The 22,968-nt window shown below is 40.7% G+C and overlaps 1 protein-coding gene across 1 annotated transcript in view; it reads right to left on the bottom strand.

The window, feature by feature from the left end:
* LOC113013066 (copine-9-like) overlaps positions 1-22,968 on the bottom strand; it is a 113,808-nt gene that overhangs the window by 73,116 nt on the left and 17,724 nt on the right. Inside the window, exons 3-5 of the mRNA XM_026153657.1 lie at positions 10,312-10,358; positions 2,694-2,797; positions 885-924 (exon numbers count right to left, since the gene is read on the bottom strand). Coding sequence (XP_026009442.1) covers positions 885-924; positions 2,694-2,797; positions 10,312-10,358 — 191 coding nt within the window. The remainder of the gene's footprint in view (positions 1-884; positions 925-2,693; positions 2,798-10,311; positions 10,359-22,968) is intronic.

Below are 22,968 nucleotides of genomic sequence, written 5' to 3'. Positions count from 1 at the left end.
ATTTTTATTGACAACAACAGATTTGGAAGTTTACAACCTTCCCAACCACTACAGAGAAAACCATATGGCAACATTAAAAAAAGAGGCGATGTCACAACATAATGAAACTCCTGCACAGCAACGAGGGCAGAGCGTTGATGTTTGCGGTGTGTGGGCGCGAGCAGGTGTAGGTGCAAGTCCTGCAAAGCGGGTATGCGTGTAGCTCCTGTAAATGCCCTGACATGCACAATCTGCTGTAGTATAGTGCCTGGAACAACAACGACAGCTGCTTTCACTTTGAAGTGGAGTTGTGAAAGTTGCTTTTACCTGAGTTAATGATAAAATGCAGACAGACAAAATGAGGAACAACACTACGGGGAGGGGGGCTTTCCAGGTGGGAGCTGCTGCTGTTTGTCCTTGATGAAATGAGATGAAAGAATGGGAGAAAAAATATGATGAAATTAAAGGGAGTGAATCACACTCACACACACACACACACACACACACACACACACACACACACACACACACAGAAAAATCACAAGATTCTTCTGGGGATGCTGAAATATACTGGAACATAAAAAAAATAAAATGAATAAAGGACATAATAATACAAGGACTCATGGGACCAACACTCTTCAGCTGAAACCACTCACCTTCTGTTCTCCAGTGTGATTTATTTTAGTGGGGAAGAAGAAGAATAAAAGACATTGTCATGAGATGGAATTCCACTTATTAAACAGGAATTTTCTTCATGCTGATTCATTGTCAGCTGCTGCACTCATTGACTGTAAATTAGCATTTACAGCGTGAGTAATGCTGAATAACATGATACATTTGAATGCTGCCAGGAGCCTTCAGCTCTGAGTCAAAACTGTCGTTTGAGGTTGACATACTGTACTTACGTGTTTGGATATGTTACAGCTTCTGGAGTCCACATTGTACCTGTGAGAAACAAATAGATGGCACAAGAGGAAGAACTTGTGAGTTTATATTGGAGGAGATTTTGGACAAGTGCATAAATGGGCTTCCTTGTTATTAGTCTGGGAACAATGAGGGTGTTTATTCAGAAAGCAGCAGTTCTAACTTAGAGAAATTATGTTAACCCTGGAGTTGAAACACACAGGTTTGAACAGTCAGAGTAATAAGCTCTTAAACTGATTTTTCTTTTCACATGGGAACCAACAGGTGTGATAACAAAAAAAGAGTCTGCTTACTTAATGTTAGAGTATAGTCCAAAAGTTGGATAAAAAGCCACACATAGGTCTTGAATATTTGTTTCAAATTAGTCCAAAACCTTCCACAACTGCCCTGCTTATTACAGTTTTGAAAAGTGTAGTAGAGTAACTCTGGTCAGAGGAGAGAAGCATGATTTTTCTGTTACTTGTTTTCTTCACAGTAGTGATGAGCCACATTACTGTGATGCCATGACTTTGCAACTCAGCAGAAAAGTCTGATTATAGGACCAATTGCAGAGTTTTATCTTCTGGGTTATCTAGCAGGAAGACATTTTTAAGCATGTGAATAATGCTTCCAGGTCTGAATGTACCCTAAACGAACATTATTTATCGCTACCAGCAGGGGGCGACGCTTTGGTAAAATAGGCTTTTGTTTGCATAGTGTGAAAGTGTGAAATGTGGTCTTAAACACTGGCAACACTAAAATATCCTCAGCTTCACAGCAGGACTTCACTAACCAGTTGATGTCATCTACATCCATCTTTTATACACAGTCTATGATTTTATAATCTCCAATAACCTAAATTATATTTAATAAACCAAAATAAATAATAATAATAATAATAATAATAATAATAATAATAATAATAATAATAATAATAATAATAATAATAATTCTTAAGAATTCTCACATTTTTTTATTTTTTCAAAATTAATGAATAACAACATTAATGATATTTTAGGATCTTTCCTCTGAAATGCATCACATCAATGTGATTGTATTTATCAGCAAACAATTTGTTTTTAAGTAAATAATAAGCAGTATAAATTAATAAACTATGGAAATGCAGTAATATACACTGCTTAAACGCATTAGAGTAGTTTAACATATTTACATCCCCCTGGCAGATCAAACATTGAGTATCCTTTGCTGCCACTCAGTTGCCTGCCTAAAAGTAAAAAAAAAAAACTTTACAGTGGGACCACATGTGCACCCACTTTGTTTCTGCTAGCATCTCATAGTCTCTGGTTTCTATGTTAATGCTAGTCTCTTTCCATGTGGATGCCCCTTAAGTATGGGTATATGTACATGTATATGATACTGAAAAGTGCTGGGGGAAGAGGAAGTAGCCTATTCCAGCTGTCGCTGGGCCGCCAGTTCATCAGAGGCCTGACAATCATTCACACCTACAGCTAATTTTGAACCACCAGTTAAACTGAAACCCACACGTACAGGGAGACCATGTGACCTCACCACAGAAAGACTGGCCAGCAGATTCAAACCAATAACGTTCTTGCTGTGAGGTGACAGTGCTAACCACTTCACTATTCTGTGAACAGTCGAGTGTTTGACTTTGGTCTGTTACTTAGTAAAGTCAATAAACTGAGGATCTACAGAGAAAATAAATTATTGAAGTGTAATCAAAGGCATTACTAGGTTAATTATCTCTGCCTCCACATTTCAGTTTTTCCACAGTGTGCTCATGTTTAAATTACTTTAGATTTATTAAGAGCAAGCAAAGTCAGGCTACTTACACATCAAACCTTAGATTCTGTTTCTCTTCAAAGAAGAAATCCAGGACAAACTTCCTGACGAAATCAGGATTCCGAGTGTTATCGATAACCTCTGTCCTGCCAAACTACAGAAAAAAAGAAGTGATAATTGGCGGTAACAGTAGCATCGATTTTTTTTTTAATATATGCTATAAAACTTGTTTTAAGAAAAAATACACCAGAGATACAACCAAGTAAAATTCATGAGGTTTAGCAACAAGTCATTAATAAATTTATACACAGAACTGGAATCCATAGACACAAATTCACCTTTGCAAAACTCAGTATGACACTGAGCTGCATTGTGTTTTGCTGAACCTCGTTTCCCTAGAGAAATCAGAATGTTACTCTGGAGGAGGCTCTCCACATTGCGAGCCCACAGAGACTCAGTCCCAGCCTCTCTCCTGGGCCAGACTGTCTCTCCATCATACTGACAATCACGCCAGTAATCCCCCGGTGGACTGCCGGCCGCGGGGCTGTGGCATGGCCTGACAGCACCGTGTAATGAGCTATTGATCTTAGCACTGCCTCACCACAGCCACAATACCTCGACTCATGTCCTTAGTGCCCAGCGCACATAATCCGCGCTATCAACCGTGTCCCCAGCCTATCCATTACCAAGGGCTCGCAGGTTACTATATTAGACCTCAGAACTGACCCGCCGTATCGACCCGCAGGGAAAAGCCCGTGATATTTTCTTGCGGTGTTACTATTTCCAGGGATGGAGGCCTTTGGTTTATAATCTGACTCTGACATGATTGGTTAATAGATGTTAGAGCATTGTGGGCAAAGGTTAGGAATGGCTTTGTCAGTGATTTTTTTTTCTTATTCTTGGGTAAGTAAGGAGTTTTAAAGGCAGCGTCGGCATAGGAGCTAAGACTGTAAAATGAGTTGGTTACAGATGTAATCCTATTACACATACATGCTTTTTATCAACATTCCACTCCTTTCATCTATTGTTTTTCACTAAAGTACTGCCAGGGAACATTTATTCACTGTCAGAAATACACTGGGTCACAGAAAAACTGACTCAAGGCTAAAAAACTGTTAAATAACAACAACATTGGTGCACAGAAGAAAGACCTGCTCTTCAATTTGTTTTCCGTGTATGTTGTTATGGGAGCGTTTTTTACGTTTATTGGGTAAGCTAAATGGAGTTCATAGAGACTGTAATACAAAAGCTGCATAAGGGATCTTTGAACCATTTGTTGCAGAGGGTTTAAAGAGATTTGTTTCCTTGGAAATCTGCAGTTCTCAGCCTGGTAAGTAGACATGTCTGAAAGCATATTTGACAGGTATTAGAATAAGAATTCAGCACTACCACATATATTGTAATTGGTGTAATTCAATAGTATCTTCCTTAGCACAACATGGATGCATATTTGCCCGAGAGTAAACTGATCTTGGATTTAGCACTCAGAACCCAAATTAACATGTATACAAGCAACAATTCAAACAGCTTATAGGAAGAGGCGATAATTGCCATCTTAAATGTGATCTTAAAGCCTTTCAAATCCAAAAGTTCTTTCAACTTAAAGTGTTCTTTTTCTGTAGCATTGAATAGTCATGATTAAATAACCCGAAATCAGATTTAAAGGTAGGAGTTCAACTAGCTATCAAGCTAATCTGCTTCACCAGGACTGTGTGGGTGTGTTTTGAACAAATTTAATGAGCAGAGGCTTGACATCTTAAGAAAACAACCCCATAATTGTCATCATATCTTGATTCAAAGGTTGCAAAATCCTGATTGCTGCAGGGAATGAACTCCCACCCACTTCAAGCAAGTGAGAAAAACTCTCATTAAAGACGAACACAGAAATGTTTCAAGTGAATCAACAGAAGTAACGCCCCGAAATCCGTAGTAGGATAGCAATCTTGCTGTGTCTGTGTCCTTTAATGCAAACAACCAAGTGAATTTAGTCAAAGTGTACAGTAGCATTGCTGACAGCAGGCTACAGAGTGTGTCCATGTTTGTTTTTGTTTGTTTGGTTTAATTTCAATCAGAAATGCCAAATAAAAAAAGTGAAACTTGAAAAGTGGGTAAAATTCATGGAGTTTAGTAATTTTAATGGGGGCAGACTGCAGACAAACTAGATGATTACTTCATGGGAACCCATGTTTTCATTTTCAAGATGCCGACTCATCTGCAAACACTTTTCAACTGATCACCACTGAAACAATTATATTTCAAACGATGAAACGTGGAAAATGAATTAGGGTTTAGCACTCATTTTCACAGTGGCTGCCAAGTTTAGCTAATATACAATAAACAGTGAAGACCTCTCCTGGCCCAGCACAGTCCATAAGTTTTTGGACAGTGGCAGTTTTTTGTTTTTTTTGTTTTTTTTGTTTTTGCCTCTGCACGCCACCACCGTGGATTTTAAATCAAACAGTCAAGATGGGATTAAAATGCAAATGTTCACCATTAATTAACCATTAATTAGTTAACCCCTGTTAACTGTAGTCACTTTTAGAAGTTCACTTCTTAAATTTTTGTTGTATTACAAAAAAAAAAAAAAGAAGATAAAAAGGCCTGAAGAAAGATCTGAAAAAGATGAGCGTAGATGGAAGATAAAAATGTTTGTATTTGGTATCTGTACACTGGAATTCATAATATGAGGCTCAAAGACATTGGTAGAAGTGAAGGAGGCCATCATTAGGCTGAGAAAAGTGCCCTGATGCATGCTCAATCATCCAGGTAAGTAAATCCCAAAAGGTTGATTCTGTTCATCTGGACGTTGCGTTTTCAGTCGGAGAAATGTTTCCTCACTCATCCGAGTGATTTCTTCAGTCTCAGCTGACTCCAGGCTTCCCCAACCTTATAAACAGTACATTTGCGCAATAGCTGAAACTAGCACCACTGAAGGAACAATGGCCTGGGAGGTCACCCTCATCATAATTATGCAAATTATCTTGACCACTGATCAAAGCCCACTGATCAATGTCCATGAGTACCATTCACAGAGAGCTGGGGAAGGGCTGCAATCACAGGATTGCAAGATGGCGAAAGATGTACCCTTAGGCCCCCTCCTCGATTCATCCATCCATCCATTCGCTTCCGCTTATCCTTTTCAGGGTCGCGGGGGGCGCTGGAGCCTATCCCAGCTGTCATAGGGCGAGAGGCAGGGTACACCCTGGACAGGTCGCCAGTCTGTCGCAGGGCTAACACATAGGGACAGACAACCATTCACACTCACATTCACACCTAGTGGCAATTTGGATTATCCAATTAACCTATCCCCACAAGCTGCATGTCTTTGGACGGTGGGAGGAAGCCGGAGTACCCGGAGAGAACCCACGCAAACACGGGGAGAACATGCAAACTCCACACTGAAAGACCCCGGCCTGATGGTGGAATTGAACTCAGGACCTTCTTGCTGTGCGGCAACAATGCTAACCACCGTGCTGCCACCTCCTCGATTCAGAGATGGTCTTTCCCTTTTCACGTAAATGGCCTCCTTGACTCCGCGCTCAAACCAGCGTTCCTCCCTGTCCAGGATGTGTACATCCTCATCATTGAAAGAGTGTCCACTGCCCTGTAGGTGTAAATAGACTGCAGAGTCCTGACCTGACGTGGTAGCTCTTCTGTGTTGTGTCATCCGCTTCGCCAGAGGTTGTTTGGTTTCCCCGATGTATAAATCCTGGCAATCCTCCTGGCACTTAACAGCGTATACTATGTTACTCTGTTTGTGGTGTGATCCTTGGGGTGGACCAATTTTTGGAGCAGCATGTTTTATGGTTTAAAAGCCACAGATATGCGGTGTTTAGAGAGAATGCGATTCAACCGTTCCGATATTCCTGACACATAAAGGATCACTACAGGTTTTCATTTAGGCAGCAGCTGTCCTTCTCTCCTGGATCGGCTGGAGCTGTCTTTAGGTGCCTTCCCAGCTTTGACAAATGTCCAGCTGGGGTAACCACATTTACTGCAAATGTACTGTTTATAAGGTTGGGGAAGCCTGCAGTCAGCTGAGACTGAAGAAATCACTTGGATCAGTAACGAAACATTTCTCCCACTGAAAACGCAACATCCAGATGAACAGAATCAACCTTTTGGGATAGGCTGAGAAAACAAAATCAATCTATGATAGTAAAAAACACAGAATATTGAAGTGCATGATGCCAGAATTATTTCCATGGTGAGAAAAAATTAATTCACAAAATCTAGACATACCCATGAATGTCCATGACATATCCATAAAACTTTTGAGGAGGCAGGTGTATCACTGTCAAAGTCTACCATCAGGTGGCAACATCATCAGTGGACATATAGGTTTACAAGAAGGTGCAAACCACTGGTTACACTCAAGAACAAGAAGACAAAATTAAACCTCGGCAGGAAACGTCTAAAAGAATCTGCACAGTTCTAATAAAAGTTCTTTGGACACATGAAACACAGATTAACTTGTACAAGGTTTATGGGAAGAGAACATATAGATGATTACAGTTGCAGAAACACAATCTGGGACTTGTTTAACTCTTAGGATTGTTTTCTGGTGATTTTCCTTGGTTTAATTCTATAAAGACTTTCATTAGAGACAGAAAAAAAATCCACATGCTTTCTGTCCGTTAACAAGACAATAAGATTCCTTTGTTGTGGGGAGGATGATAAATAAAAGTACCAGCTTAATAACCTACTATAGCTTCCTAGAGTTTAGTCTGCTCAGTGAATGCAATTATAACACTGATTTGATGAAATACAGTTTGTATCACCACAAAATTCCATTGCCAGTGTAGCTCTACCTTCATTTCTGGCTTAAGGGCATGTAATCACACAGAAAGAGCTGAGACGGAGTAGTCTGCAGTCATCTATGGGGTACTACTGCTGATTTGTTGACCTTTAAGTGGAGGATCATAGCTGTTCACAGAGGAAAACTGAACCGCTTGTGATCATAAAACAAATGAGTAAACTGTCATGGCCTGGGTCTAGGGACCCAGGGCTCATGTATTTTAGTGTATGTTTATATTTATATTTTCCTATCACGGGACAAGAGGTAGGCCACTTGAACTCTTTTGTTGTAGTGATGGTCCGCCTGAGACTGTTTTGTGGGGTTTTTTCTTTTTTTTGCACCGCTGCGGGATGCACGGTTTGACTTTGGGACTGTGACCTGTGAGGGTTTGTTACTTCGTTGTTTTTGCTTGTTTTGGTTCTGGCCCTCCGTCCTCCGTCGATGCTATAAACATGGCTCTACACTTCATCCTGCAGCATCTGGACTCCCCAGGAACCTATGCCAGGATCCTGTTTGTGGACTTCAGCTCTGCCTTCAACACCATCCTTCCAGACCATCTCCAAGGCAAGCTTTCCCAGATAAATGTGCCTGATCCCATCTGCCGGTGGATCACTGACTTCCTGACGGACAGGAAGCAACATGTGAGGCTGGGAAAGAATGTCTCAGACTCGGTCTCGGACTCCCGGACCATCAGCACCTCAGGGCTGTGTTCTTTCTCCTCTGCTCTTCTCCCTGTACACCAACTGCTGCACCTCCACCCACCAGTCTGTCAAGCTAATCAAGTTTGCAGATGACACCACCGTTATTGGACTCATCTCGGACGGGGATGAGTCTGCCTACAGGAGGGAGGTTGAACGTCTGGTGTCCTGGTGCAGCCACAACAACCTGGTGCTGAATGCCCAGAAGACAGTGGAGATTACTGTGGACTTCAGGAAGCGCACAGCCCCACTGCCCCCCATCATCCTGACTGACACCCTCATCATCTTTGTGGACTCATTCCGCTTCCTGGGTACCACCATCACCCAGGACCTGAAGTGGGAGCCCACCATCATCTCTGTCATAAAGAAAGCCCAGCAGAGGATGTTTCTTCCTGAGGCAGCTGAAGAAATTCAACCTGCCAACACGGACGATGATGCAATTCTACACTGCAATCATCGAGTCCATCCTCACCTCCTCCATCACCGTGTGGTACGCTGGAGCCACTATCAGGGACAAACAGAGACTGCAGCGTGTTGTGCGCTCTGCTGAGAAGGTGATTGGCTGCAGACTCCCATCTCTGCAGGACCTGTACACCCCCAGGACACTGGGGCGTGCAGCTCGGATCTCAGCTGACCCTTCTCACCCTGGACACAGTCTGTTTGACCTGCTCCCCTCAGGCAGGAGGCTCCGGTCCATTCGCACCAGAACCTCTCGCCATAAGAACAGTTTCTTCCCCTCTGCTGTTGGACACATGAACAATAACCGTATAACTGTTCCCACCACTAACACATGACCCTACGCTGTGTTCACTGCATCATTCCATGTTTGGCACTGATCACCACCTGCACTCATGTATATACCTATCTACTTAGCACTTTTAATTTTTATTTTTATGTTTATTTACAGAATGTTTTGCACTAAGTACCGCAGCAATTTTCTAATGTTGTAAACCTGCTCAACATTTGGCAATAAAACCCTTTCTGATTCTGATTCTGATTGCTTTGTTTTGCATAACAAATATGGCCTATAAGTAAGATGATACAGTGTCAAGATGATTCTTCATTTGCTGAGTCCTTCCCATCACATGGTTACTGCGTGCATTTGAAATATTATACAAATTTATTGCACCTTATTTTGATGGACAAGGTTTCTATACTGCGCACACATAATAAACAAAACAGTCACACAATACAAAAAAACCCATCATGCTCACAGGACGTTTGCATGTAAGTGTAACTGAACGTTAATGAATAATTTCTGCATGAATTGCACTTACAAATGACATATAGATTATTTACATAATGCATAATGATGTCAAAAGCACACAAAGGATTTCCAGGTTTCCATCCATGTGCAATTATCTCCTCGAGGTGTCAATATGTAAGGCTGGCAGAGAGATATTTACTCTGCTGATTGTGCTGCAATTCATGCAGTGCTTTTTGATTAAGCCCCACCACATGGAAAGCAAAGGTGTGAGGTGCGTTAAAATGAGGGGATCAACGGTAGCCAAATAGTGTGACTAAAGTACACAAAGTGACTAGAGGCAACGTGTAGGCAAACTAGATGAGGGAATGTAGCGCCAAGATGTGAGACATGAACTGTGTGAGGGACCTAACAGATCAAAATGTATTCAAAATGTTAATGAGCAATGGAATGTCACGTGACCTTGCCTTTAAAACAGTGACAGTGGATGAGACAGCAAGATGTCAAGGGGAGCAGATGGTGCATTTTTGATGAGGTGGAAAAAGAACTGACCTTCTTTCTCTCACTGCCCTGAGTCATGACAAGAATCCATTTCATTCAACATCATAAAATTATGAGTCTTTTAATTTATTTATTCCATCACCTCCAACATAAATTCACCAGTTTGGGTCTGATATGTGGGGCTTCCCCCCCCCCCCCGGGTGTTCAAGATGTGGTTTCACTTTCTGGGCAAGTGAAGAGGCTCACACTTCCAATTTTCTACAAAATGTTCTCAGGGGTTTTTGTGAGTTGCCTCTGGACTTCAGCTTAATAACCCCCATTTTAAGTTCTGATTGAAAATCATTAACACTGAAGACAACTCATTTATTTCATTCCCTATAAAAAAAATAAAAATAAAAAAATCTGGCAGATATGTAGACAAAAATATTGGATATTGTCATTGGCAATAGAAAGGTTGCTTAACTTACCTCCCTCCATTCTTTGGTTCCCACAGCCTGCAGATACAACACAACAACTGGAAGGGAAAGTGGAGGAGTAGAGGCCAAAAAGGAAGCATGAAGAAAAGAAAAAACACACTTTTTAATCTCAGTCACTAGTGTAATGGTTTCTGCATGTTGCCACCTACATATCAACACACTCACATCCACATATATTTCAGTTAGATCTGATGTAGCCGCAAGCAGAGTAAACAATTTCTTCTTAAACACAATGAAAGACCATTTAAAAAATGTGGAATTTTCAATATCCAGTGGTGATATTTACACTCTATTAATAAAACAGCTGTCCATTAGAACAATAACAACTCATTGTACATTTCTCTCATTTTCACACTTTTCATCCTGATCTCGCTGCGTAACTGTGAGGGAGTAATCATTCTCTACATTTTCTGCCTCACAGATATGCTGTCACCACCTTCAGCCAGGCCTCTCTCTGGCTATTAATATGCATGAATATTACAAAAAAAAATGCAGAAGTGCTACAAGGCATGGATCTAAAGACCAAATAGGTAGAGTGCCATTGCAAACTCCCCTCTCAGAGAAAATAACAGAATCAGTTGTGAGCAAACACATACAAATTTAATGATATCTCATCAGCCTCAACTGTACTTAGTGTTCAGTGTTGCATGTTAGCATATCCTTGTTCAAACAGGCTTGGCTAAAATACTGTAATGTATTACATGAAAAATACTATTCTTCCATGTAAACAAAAAAGGTTTCCACGGAAACCTTTCATCCATGTTTTTAAAATCTTTCTGATCTTTATGTCTTTACTGACATAACTGAAAATGTTACCTCTTGCTATAACCCTGCAAGATACTTATATGCATGTAACTGGAGTGGTTATGTAGTGAGCAGTGAGCGCTTCCAAAGCTCACATCTAATAATGAACAGAAACTATAAATATCAGATGAACAACTGCAATCCTGAAGTTCTTTTAGTTGAAAAAAAGAAGTAAACAAAAGTGTATGGGGAAATGACCCCTCATTTATAATCACTTATTGTGAGTCGTATATTTCACATAGTGTTCATAGTAGCCTGTCCCCTGTTTTCCTTCAAGCCAAATCTTTGCTTCATGAAAAATGTAAAGCACCAGCAAACACAGATTTAGGCTTTAAAATGTTTAAAATGTTTTATATATACAGTCTGTGACAGTGCACCTGAAGCACCACAGCTGCACTGGCTCTGTTAATGCATTGCTCCTGCCATGCAGTGCTCTGAGCTAAATTATGAAAGCCTCGCAATTACAGTACTAACATGCTGACATTTAGCAGGTATGAAGGTCTAACTGTTACCACAGTCTACTCAGTCTAGCTTCCTAGTATTTCTTTGGATAATAATAATAATAATAACCATGATGTCATTAGATTTGTCATTGTGTTTGTTCATAAAACACATTACAGAAAGACAGTCATTCTGAGCAGAGGACAGTGCAATGACCAAACTGATTAGCAGCGTATTTGTCTTTACATGTCTACAAACGCAAATGACCAAACCAACAAAGGTTTAACTTCAGTTTAATACTTGACTTAGTTCTTCCACAATATTTCTGATAAAGATTTGAACAAAAATGCATCAGATTTATTACATTTTGATTATAATTCACCAACAGGTTGTTGAGTTATATTTCACTCAAAACAGTTTGCTGATCTCATAGAGGAAGTGTTAAGTCACCAAGCATATTCCAATTTATAAGTGGATTGTGTATCTGCTATTTTCATTGGACAAAGTACAAAAATATCAGCCGCCCAGTGATGCTATGACCAACGTTTTTTTGATCCATTCTATGGGGACCCAGAATTTCACAGCATTCAGTAATTGCTGGGATAGTTCATTTACCAAAAGCCTTAGAGACCGCCTTTTTAAACTTAGCATGGCTAAAGCGTTTTAGCCTAGAAAGGCTAAGGCAGAAAGGGTTTATTTTAAAAGACTTAATATGACACTTTTTGTTGTAAGCAAAGAATTTACCTTTACTTAATAATAAATAGCAATGCCACTGTAATCTGGCTTATTTTTACAGTAACTCATTAAGTCTCAAAAAAATGTCTTGATTAGTCAAATTGTTTTCCTTCACAGACGAGCATTACAGCCTTTACAAATTAGCTTTTTCGTGACTACGGTATAAATTCTTGAATTGTTAAAATAAAATGGGCCTAAGTAAGTTCTCCAACTGGTTACAATTTTTACTGTAATGTTTACCGTGTCCTGCGGTGCTTTGTTTAACATTATGTCTGTCTTTTGAGGGCAAAAGTTACTTTAAAACAGCATAAATATGCAAAAACACAGAGCCAGACCAATTATAACCCACAGATTTATTATGTTTATCATGTTAAGCTCAAACACAAACATGTTCATGCCTAAGCTAACAAGTAACACTCACGAAAGGCCCTTATGAGGTGTATTAATAATTGGCCAAGTGTTGCTGTTTGTGTCTAGACAGGAACCATCAGCCACTTTGTGCCTCTGTGAAGTTTGGACATTAGCTCTAATGAACTTCAGACTGTCTGGACCGACAGACGATTAAAACCACATTTTCCCTCCTAATGAGCAATTAAGAGAGGCGAGATAAGACAGAAAGAAGAGCAGACAGCAAGCGTTTTGGGCAGAGGGTTTAAAATAAAACAATCTTTTCTTTGTCTGACTATTAGCAGGAATATTGCTGCTTAAATGAGGTTTATAAATCTGATTAATCCAAGTTAATCAGTTAGTGAATTAGCCCTCAATTGAATAACAGAAAATAAAAAATTGAAGGCAAATGAACATCAGGGGTTCAATCTGTTTGTCTCAAAGTCATACCTCTTAACTGCAATAATGATGTTTGAGAGAGAGCACGGTGCTTTGACCGAGATCAGAGTCTTGGGACCTTAATGTTCCCCGAAGGTTGCAGAGTTAGAGCAGCACAGACTCAGTTGTACGGAAGGCCCAACAGCGCCTCTACTACCTGAGGAGACTGCGGAGCGCACACATTCCCAGATCTCTGATGTTGAACTTCTACAACTGTGCCATCAGCAGCGTTCTGACGTATGGATTTCTAGTGTGGTTCCCCAGCTGCACCAAGGCCGATCAGCAAGCACTCCAGCGGGTGGTGAAAGAAGCTGGCAGAATTATTGGAACAAGTCTGCCAGAGATCAGTAATATCTTCCCCACTCGCTGTCTGAGGAGGGTGCACAGTATCCTGCGGGACCAACATCACCCTGCGCGCCACCTTTTCCATCTGCTGCCCTCAGGGAGAAGGTACAGGTCTATACAGGCCAGAACATCCAGACTGGCCAACAGCCTGTATCCACAGGCTGTGAGGCTCCTGAACTCTCTGCCCCCCTCTCACGGACAATAACCATATCCAACTTCTTAATAGCAATGAACTGGTCTGCATTGGTGCATCATATCTTTTTTCTCTTCCCCCTCCTGCCCCCCCCCCCCCCCCCTCTTTCTTAAATAGATAACTATCATATCTGATATCATATCTCACAGTACAATAATATTGAATGGGTTGCATTGTTGTATTTTGTCATGTTTCTCAGGTCTTTGTCTGAATTTCTACGAACATTATTGCTAAGGATTGTCTTATTGCATTGGAGTCACACTGGGTTAAATATGTACACTTGGGTTTTAAGGGGTATTTATTATTTTCTTCTTTTTTTTGGGTTGTATGGAAGCCCCAAACGCAATTTCATTGTTCTTGACAATGACAATAAATAAATAAATACTAAATACTAATCCCCGGTAAAGCCATTTGAGTGTCGTCCGTCTCGGAAGAACCTGACTGATTGCCTGCTTTATGGAAAGTGACTGACAAAGGAAGGAGCCCATCTGGTCAACTGCACAGCGGCCAAATCACAAGGCAATTCCATATCCCTCCTCCCATGACTCCTGACAACAGTCTGGCTGCAGGCTGGCCACACAGGGGACACTAAACATGAATGATTCAGAATTGAGCACAAATCATATCAAGTTCTAATCTGAATGGACATTTTAGCAGTGTACAGGTCATCCTACAGAAATAGAATATCTCCAGCAAACAGGAATCTGCATATTAGGATGTTAACACATTCATACCAGAATCTTTTGTCCAAACACACAAATGATTATTATACCATTACTATTCTTCTAAAGCAAATGAATCCAGGATTTCAGATCATTTGGCCACTTGATGTTTTGAAGTCTGGTTTCCAAAGAACAATGTTGCTTTGCTTTTATCTTGGCTCCTTGTGTCTGTCACGGAGAGACAAAGAGCCAATCAGATAAAAGAGAAAAGAGCATTTTACTTCACTACCAGTTTTTTTTTTCAGGTAAATATCAAATAGCTCAGCCACACGAGCCAGATCATACAGATCCACATCCACATAAACACAGTTTACTAGCTAGCACTGACAAAAACATTTTCAGATATTGCTGCACTGCAGGCCTTCTCGGCCAGCAGGGTTGTAAAAATTTCCAGATACAGTTACAGTATCCAGTTACATAGAAATATATAGGAAAAAAGCTGCAGACTGCCTTTCCTCACGGACTCAGTCAGTTTTGAATCATACTGAATATAAAAAAGTTTATGTCAAAAAGGAGGATAAAGAAGAATGCTATTTATCATGTGATTGTTGTTTTTTTTTAGCGTGTAGGGAAATTCATCCTGAAGATTTCACTCCATATTCTAGACCCGGGTTTGAGAGTTTTTTACTGCTGTATGTACCATAGAAATCATATGGTTCCAGCTATACAAGATAATACAACAACATCTTAAACACTGATGGCCAGTGCAGGTGCACCAGCATGTATTTATGGATATATTTGCCATGTGAGTCGGACGATCAGAGAAAACTTAGACCACTAAAACAGAGAATGTCACAGAGAACTTTGAAAGAAACGCCTCATATTTACCTAAACAAACACGCATCTATTTCACACAAAACAAGGTGACTGAATTTTAGCCATTGAAGTCATATTAACAGTATATTGCCAGAATTTTCATCATGATTCAATTGCTATTGTGAGCCTTAACATGTTTAATATCCCAAAAACTTTGTGCACCTGCAAAGGATGCAGTGCACACTAATATGACTGATTTAATATTTAGAGCTTGGCACTCACACTGCACACCCTACATGTCATTTTCTTAGGTTCTTCCTCCATGAATATTTTCTGCAGCACATCAAAGGTGCATTTGAGCTCACTTGGAGAGCTCAGGTTTCAAGCTAGATGAGAGCAAATTTGTGAGGTGGCTCCTTGTTCCCCTCTGATAACAATTCCCAGTCTGCATTTCAATTTCAGTGTCTTCTTATCTAAACTGTCACTAAATATGGAAACACAGGATACTTGTGCAACAGTCCTACAGCACTACACATTGTTATATGATGAGTAGCTTTGCTACTTTCTTTGAGGGAAATCATGTTTCGGCCTTTGTTTTGATGTAATGAACAGTTCTAAATAAAACAGCAGAAATCAGCAGAAGCAGGAACAGTAGATGTATTATTAACAACTGCTACAAATATTATGTTTAGCAAAGGGAATGAGGGGAAGTGGCTTGAACTATTTACACTATGTGTCCTGCACCCTCCAGCACTGATTTTCATCACATCTAAACTGCTGTGCATTTTATTTTGTCTACAGATTTCTTAAAGAGATACCCATCAGATAACTTCCAGGACACCCTGCCCTTCAATATCAACATGTCTGTCCCACAAGTATGTTGAGAGTAGCTGAAAATGCCAGAGCATACTCTCGGTTGAGCAACAGTTACATCAACAGTCACCTGTGTGAAGGTTTTATTTGTCTGCTGGGGATTTCTTGCTGCCTGCCTCCAAGATTTGCACTGAAGGAGAATTTCATAAGAGTGAAGGCAGACACAAATAAGATTCCACAGACTTAGTTACGGGCTGAGGATACAAGCTGCTTACTGTGAGGTGAAAGAGAAAAGTGGTCAGGTAGATGGAATGTAGGGCTGTGGGGGGATGGCGCTAGAAAGGGGTGACTGATAGAAATCTAGCTAAAAGGTGAGGACAGGGAGGGAATGTGGAGTAAGAATATTAGACAGGCTGGGTGGGAGTAGGAAAACAGAGGAGATAAAGACAGAGAGATGAGATGGATAGATGATTGTTTGGCAAAGAGAAGTGGAGTGCAAATTTGATTCCAGCACAGTGAGGCAGTGTAAGATTTTAGCTAGGAAAAGAAGGAGTAGGTTTAAGACCTCAGCTGTCAAAAATCCTTCACTGATACACAAACTGTCCTATAAGACTGTCATATGAGTTAGCTAGGTTAGCAGCACTTCCTCACAAATCTGCTGATCTGCTAATGTTTGGAGACTAAATTCTCGAACCTCATTGATTCTTTCATTCATCAATATCAACCACTGAGGACAACATGCAAAGTCATTATTAGAAAGATGGGCAGATGCCGGTGGCACAAGCTGCCAGTTTATCAAGTCTATCATCATGATTCCAGTCCAGTTGGAAGTGTTGTTTTTTTTTAAAAATTTTATAAGACTAAGCCTTACAAACTTTATGTTCAGCTAAGGTGACCACATTCTAGCTACATTTCCGGACTTATTGTGCTGATGTTAAGTTCCTTGCCATTGTTCTTGGACTCTAATAGAGTAGCTTTGTATGATTTGCAAATTAATAATCCCTATGAACAACTTTTACTGAGCCTTAAAATCAGTCATTTTACTTCCCTCTTATGTAGCTTTACACCAGCTTTCTTCTGACTGGCTGTAGCTTGTAAACATTTCTTACATTTCCCAAAAGAACACTGACCAAAATATCACACTGCCTTCCCTGCCTTGCATTCTTCCCATACTGCATCCCAGTGCCAGGTGTTCTCCAGCTAAGCCACACACAAAAACCCGGTCATTTACATGTTGTAAAAGAAAATGTGATTCATCAGAACTGGCCGATAAACTACGTGATAGGTTTGTAGCTTGAACCCATCCACTACAATCCACTAAATCACAGGTGTCAAACTCCAGGCTTCGAGGGCCAGTGTCCTGCAGGTTTTAGACGTGTCAGCCTATTTAAATGGCTAAATGACCCCCTCAACATGTCTTGTAGTTCACCAGAGGCCTGGTAATGAACTAATCATTTGATTAAGGTGTGTTGACCCAGGGTGATATCAAAAACCTGCAGGACACCGGCCCTCGAGGCCTGGAGTTCGACACCACTGCACTAAATCCACCTACAGTAGTTGCCCATTTGATTGGACCACACATGCCAGCCTTCGCTCTCCATATGCATCAGTGAGCCTTAGCTTCTTTGACTGATGTATTTTACAACGGAAAAAAATACAGTTAAAATTATTATTTAGTCTAATCCCTGAGGTTTTCATTTACACAAGAAATTACTTATACATACACTGACCTAATTATTTCGAACTTTGGCCATGTAACAGGGAGAAGCATAACAGGTCCCCTTGGTGTACGCGTGAGGTTTAGATGCTCAGTGAATGGCTACATACAGCATCTGATTATTGGAATCAGGCATCATGGTCATTTATTTAGCATTCAGTTATCACTCAGTGTATAATAAATATGAAGGACATATTCATAGTGTAGTGCTGAACAAATTCAAATAACATGCAAAAGGTCTCCAGTTCAAAACACAAAACCCTGAGAGTGTTGCACGTGAAATAGTATCAAATCAAATATATGGATCCATGTGCTATAGTGACCTGGAAGATGAAGAATGTCCAGACTCACTAGGAAAGCTAAAGCTAAACCCTGTAATAATAGCATGCCTAATGCTCTGTTTATACTTCCTGATTTTTTTTTTTAAAGTGCTCTTTTCAGGTAGGTCGTGGTTAATGGATGTTGTGGGTGTGGAATGGACGACCCTCGATGTCTGAATCAACAGGGGCTGCTCACTCTTTCCTCAGAACTCATTAGGAGACCTTGGGGGTAATTAGAGACCAGTGACCTTTAGTTTCAAGGTATGACTCAGGCCTTGCATTTACTCACCCCACTGAGCCTTTATTGAAATATAATTGACCAAGTGAAGGAAAGAAAACTTCCCATGTTAATGTGTAAACAATATATATATATATATATATATATATATATATATATATATATATATATATATATATATATATATGTGTGTGTGTGTGTGTGTGTGTGTGTGTGTGTGTGTGTGTGTGTGTGTGTGTGTGTGTGTACTTGTGTGAACGAGAAGCTGGAGAAATACCAAGGGCTCAGAGAAGAGCTCGAGAGGATGTGGAGGGTGAAGGTAACGGTGGTCCCTGTGGTAATCGGAGCACTAGGTGCGGTGACTCCCAAGATAGGCGAGTGGCTCCAGCAGATCCCGGGAATAACATCGGAGATCTCTGTCCAGAAGAGCATAGTCCTGGGAACAGCTAAGATACTGCGCAGGACCCTCAAGCTCTCAGGCCTCTGGTAGAGGACCCGAGCTTGAAGGTTAAACCGCCCGCAGGGGCGTGCTGGGTGTTTTATTTTACATATATATCATTCTCTCTCTCTCTCTCTCTCTCTCTATATATATATATATATATATATATATATATATAAAAATATATATATATATATATATATTTTTTTTTAATATATTTATATATATATATATATATATATATATATTAAAAAAAAAAATATATATATATATATATATATATATATACATGGAAGGACAGGCCCCTGCACGGTATGTACCACCGGCAGATAGAGGAGGTGGCTGATATCCAGAAATCCTACCAGTGGCTGGACAAAGCTGGACTGAAAGACAGCACAGAGGCACTAATCATGGCAGCACAAGAACAAGCTCTGAGCACAAGATCCATAGAGGCTGGGGTCTATCACACCAGGCAAGACCCCAGGTGCAGGCTGTGTAAAGATGCCCCAGAGACAATCCAGCACATAACAGCAGGGTGCAAGATGCTAGCAGGCAAGGCATACATGGAACGCCATAACCAAGTGGCCGGCATAGTGTACAGGAACATCTGTGCCGAGTATAACCTGGAAGTCCCGAGGTCAAAATGGGAGATGCCCCCAAGGGTGGTGGAGAATGACCGAGCTAAGATCCTGTGGGACTTCCAGATACAGACGGACAAAATGGTGGTGGCTAACCAACCGGACATAGTGGTGGTAGACAAACAGAAGAAGACGGCCGTAGTGATCGATGTAGCGGTTCCGAATGACAGCAATATCAGGAAGAAGGAACACGAGAAGCTGGAGAAATACCAAGGGCTCAGAGAAGAGCTCGAGAGGATGTGGAGGGTGAAGGTAACGGTGGTCCCCGTGGTAATCGGAGCACTAGGTGCGGTGACTCCCAAGCTAGGCGAGTGGCTCCAGCAGATCCCGGGAACAACATCGGAGATCTCTGTCCAGAAGAGCGCAGTCCTGGGAACAGCTAAGATACTGCGCAGGACCCTCAAGCTCCCAGGCCTCTGGTAGAGGACCCGAGCTTGAAGGATAAACCGCCCGCAGGGGCGTGCTGGGTGTTTATATATATATATATATATATATATATATATATATATATATATATATATATATATAAACTCATCCATATACAATGAATATAATGGTGAGATCTTTAGGAGACGTGGACAAGCTCTCCAAACTATAACCACACCTTCTGTGTTACAACAAAACATTAACTCCTACCTGCTGATGAGTCACAATCCTCGAGCAGCTACAGCTAAATGAATGCAAAAGAAATACCATATAATGTGATGAATTTGATAAACATGACTCACCAACTTGCAATGAGAGACTACAAAGAGTAATCATAATTGATACAATAATTGATTTTACTTTTATATACTCCTGGACCGACGGTCAGCTGGGGGGTTGCCTCTCCTACAGATTTTAATGGAGCGAAACACCCATGCATGTGGATGGAAACTGTCAGTACTCCACCAGCAAATGATGTTACATAAGAGAAGTGGGATGTTTTCATATGGGAGCCTGAGAGCAGTTTAGATGGTGGTGGATAGAAATAAAAGAGTCAGATAATTCCTGAGCTAGTAGCTTTGGGAGCTGCTGGATGACAGCATGAAGCAGCTGAATGAGATTGCTTCTACTTTTAAAGTGTCTTCTCGTAAACTTTCAAAGTTGTAGCAATCCGATGTCATCAGTAATTTTCTGTGTAATAGAGCTCCACCACCAGTGAAATATCCCATCTGGATAGGAATTAAGGTTGTAAATTATGCTCTTTGAAGTTTAAAAGGTCACTTCAGTGCTGTGCCCAAAAGAGCAAAGCGGTACAGTCAAAGTTATTGGGAATGAGAAGAAAAATATCTCATGAATTTCATTATTTTGTATCCGGGACCACAGCAATCTATCAGACAGATATATTTGTCTATTTCACTAAAAGACTGAAATTTCTTCTATTTCTCCCAGCCCCTAATCTCTTCAGGGAGCCGTACTTGGAGAGAAATTTTTCTCTGAAACGCACAAGACCTGTTTGCATCTGTCCAAGGGCAAAGTCTGTGTGGTCGGGGTCACGCATGCCTGGAATTCATTGAAATCTGGTTGAGACAAGGCTGAAAAAATGCATATCCAGCTGCCTAACAGCATTGCAGAGCATGTAATATTAATAATGAAAGGAGTTATGTTTCAAAATTAAACATCTATCATCATTTTAAAAAAGTGACACCTCCTTTAAAACGCTGGCTGACAGGTTGGTACACAGCACGCCAGAGTTCTTTTCAAAGGAACTTACATAACTTCATTCCTTGGTGGAGAAAATAGTAGTGTAGTATACTGCTGAGTGACGGATTTGATTTTTGCATATGGCCCAAACTCAAACAGTTTCCATGACTGTGCAACCTGCTTTCACACCAAGTAATATGAGTGAGGGATTTAAACAAAAAAAGGGTTACATTTTTTATACTGGTCTGTCTGTTTTCATGTAAAAAAAAAAAATCTGTAATTTTGTTACTGTGACTTAGCATAATATGGTACAATCTAGCAAGCAAACTAACATCTATTAACAGACAGACTTGTACATAAACCCGCATGTGTGGATGCTTTCTATAATAAGAATTACTGGGAGTAGCCAGTTGGAGATTAAAAGGAGGCTAGAGCCAGTGGGGAGCTGGCTAGATCAGAAGACCCTCAAAGAGTCTTCTGGTCTAGCCAGCTCGACACTTCCTGACCCATCCAATGGCCATTGATATGATTTATTGTCAAAAGTATTGTAGGTGCCAGAGGTCTGCTTTAAATTTTAATTTACAATTAAGTTCATGTTTGTTTTATAATTCATAGATTCGTTGCATAATTCATCTTTTCAGGATTTCCAGTGGAAATTGGCCGACATATCCTCAGCATAACCATGTATAATATCCACAACACTTAAAAAAGAGGTTATACACACACAATACGGTAATATTATGTTGAAGCACAGTACGTATCACTCCGCCAGGCTCCTGACTACGGTAGCCGTAATGCTCCGACAATCCATCAAGCAGTCCAGGTTCGTAGCTTAGCAAAGTAGTACTAAAACATTTGACAGATTTTCGAGCGCCGTGTACGACATAAAATCGTTTCGAGGTCAGTAAACACAACCAGAATTCATACATAAGGCACACGGGGTTATAAGGGGCACTGTCGATTTTCAGAAAAATCAAAGGGTTGATTTTAAGTGTGCCGTATTTTCCAAAAAAACATGGTAATAATGACGGCCCGCTAGCATGCTCTACCAAAAATAGTGCTTTGTTGTGTGTCTGACGGACAAAAGCTAAACCAGTTCCACACCACTGAAGTTGCAGCATTTTTACAAACCAATTCTGGTTCATCCGATTCATTCAACGATTTGCTTTCGCCGCCATGCTTTTTCCGACGTGTGCATATGAAACCAAAGGCACTGCGCATGCGCGTTTTACTCATATTCTATCGCGATATTTCATTTTTCTATCGTTGCCCAAAATTACACTGGTATTACCGTGAACGGTATAATATGGCCCAGCCCTAGTGTATACAAACAAGTACCTAGGGATGCAGACTGCTTTACAAACATTTTAGAAAGAATGGGAGCTCAGTGAATTCCAGTGATAGGATGCCACCTGTGCAACCCATCCAGTTGTGAATTTTCCTGACTACTAAATATCCCACAGTGAACTGTTAGAAGTATTATAACATTGTGGAAGTGATTGGGATCAACAGCATCTCAGCCAAGAAAGTCATAAGCCAAATAAAATCACAGCAGAGTTAATGGGTCAACTTTCTGCAGTGTCAATCACTACAGATCTCCAAACATCATGTGGCCTTCAGATTAGTTCATTAACAGTGCACAGAGAATGTAATGTAAAATTCCAACCTCCCCTTTAGTATGCTTGTTAGGAAAACTGGATGAGGTCACTACAGAAACTAATACAGTCCACATGGTTTTTACTGCCCTATGCATCGCCAAGAAAACGGTCCTCATGAACTGGAAAAATAAAAATAATCTTAATTCTAGCCAATATAGAAACCTTCTAATAGAGCACATTAGTCTCGATATAGCCTCTGCCACCACATTAGATCAATCCCTCTGGGCTCCTTTGATCGGCTCCATCACCTAGCGGGGGTAGTGGGTCGTGGTTTGGTCCCGCCTTAGCTACTGTGGTTCATATGGAGTTGGGATGGGCTTAGGGCGCCTGGAGGACCCCTAGAGACGTTATCCCTGGAGGGCTTAACCCGGGGGTTGT

Source organism: Astatotilapia calliptera, chromosome 20 (assembly GCF_900246225.1).
Source record: "Astatotilapia calliptera chromosome 20, fAstCal1.2, whole genome shotgun sequence".
NCBI lineage: Eukaryota > Metazoa > Chordata > Actinopteri > Cichliformes > Cichlidae > Astatotilapia > Astatotilapia calliptera.
The sequence above is the reverse complement of the archived record's forward strand: the minus strand, read 5'-3'. Positions and strand labels throughout refer to the sequence as shown.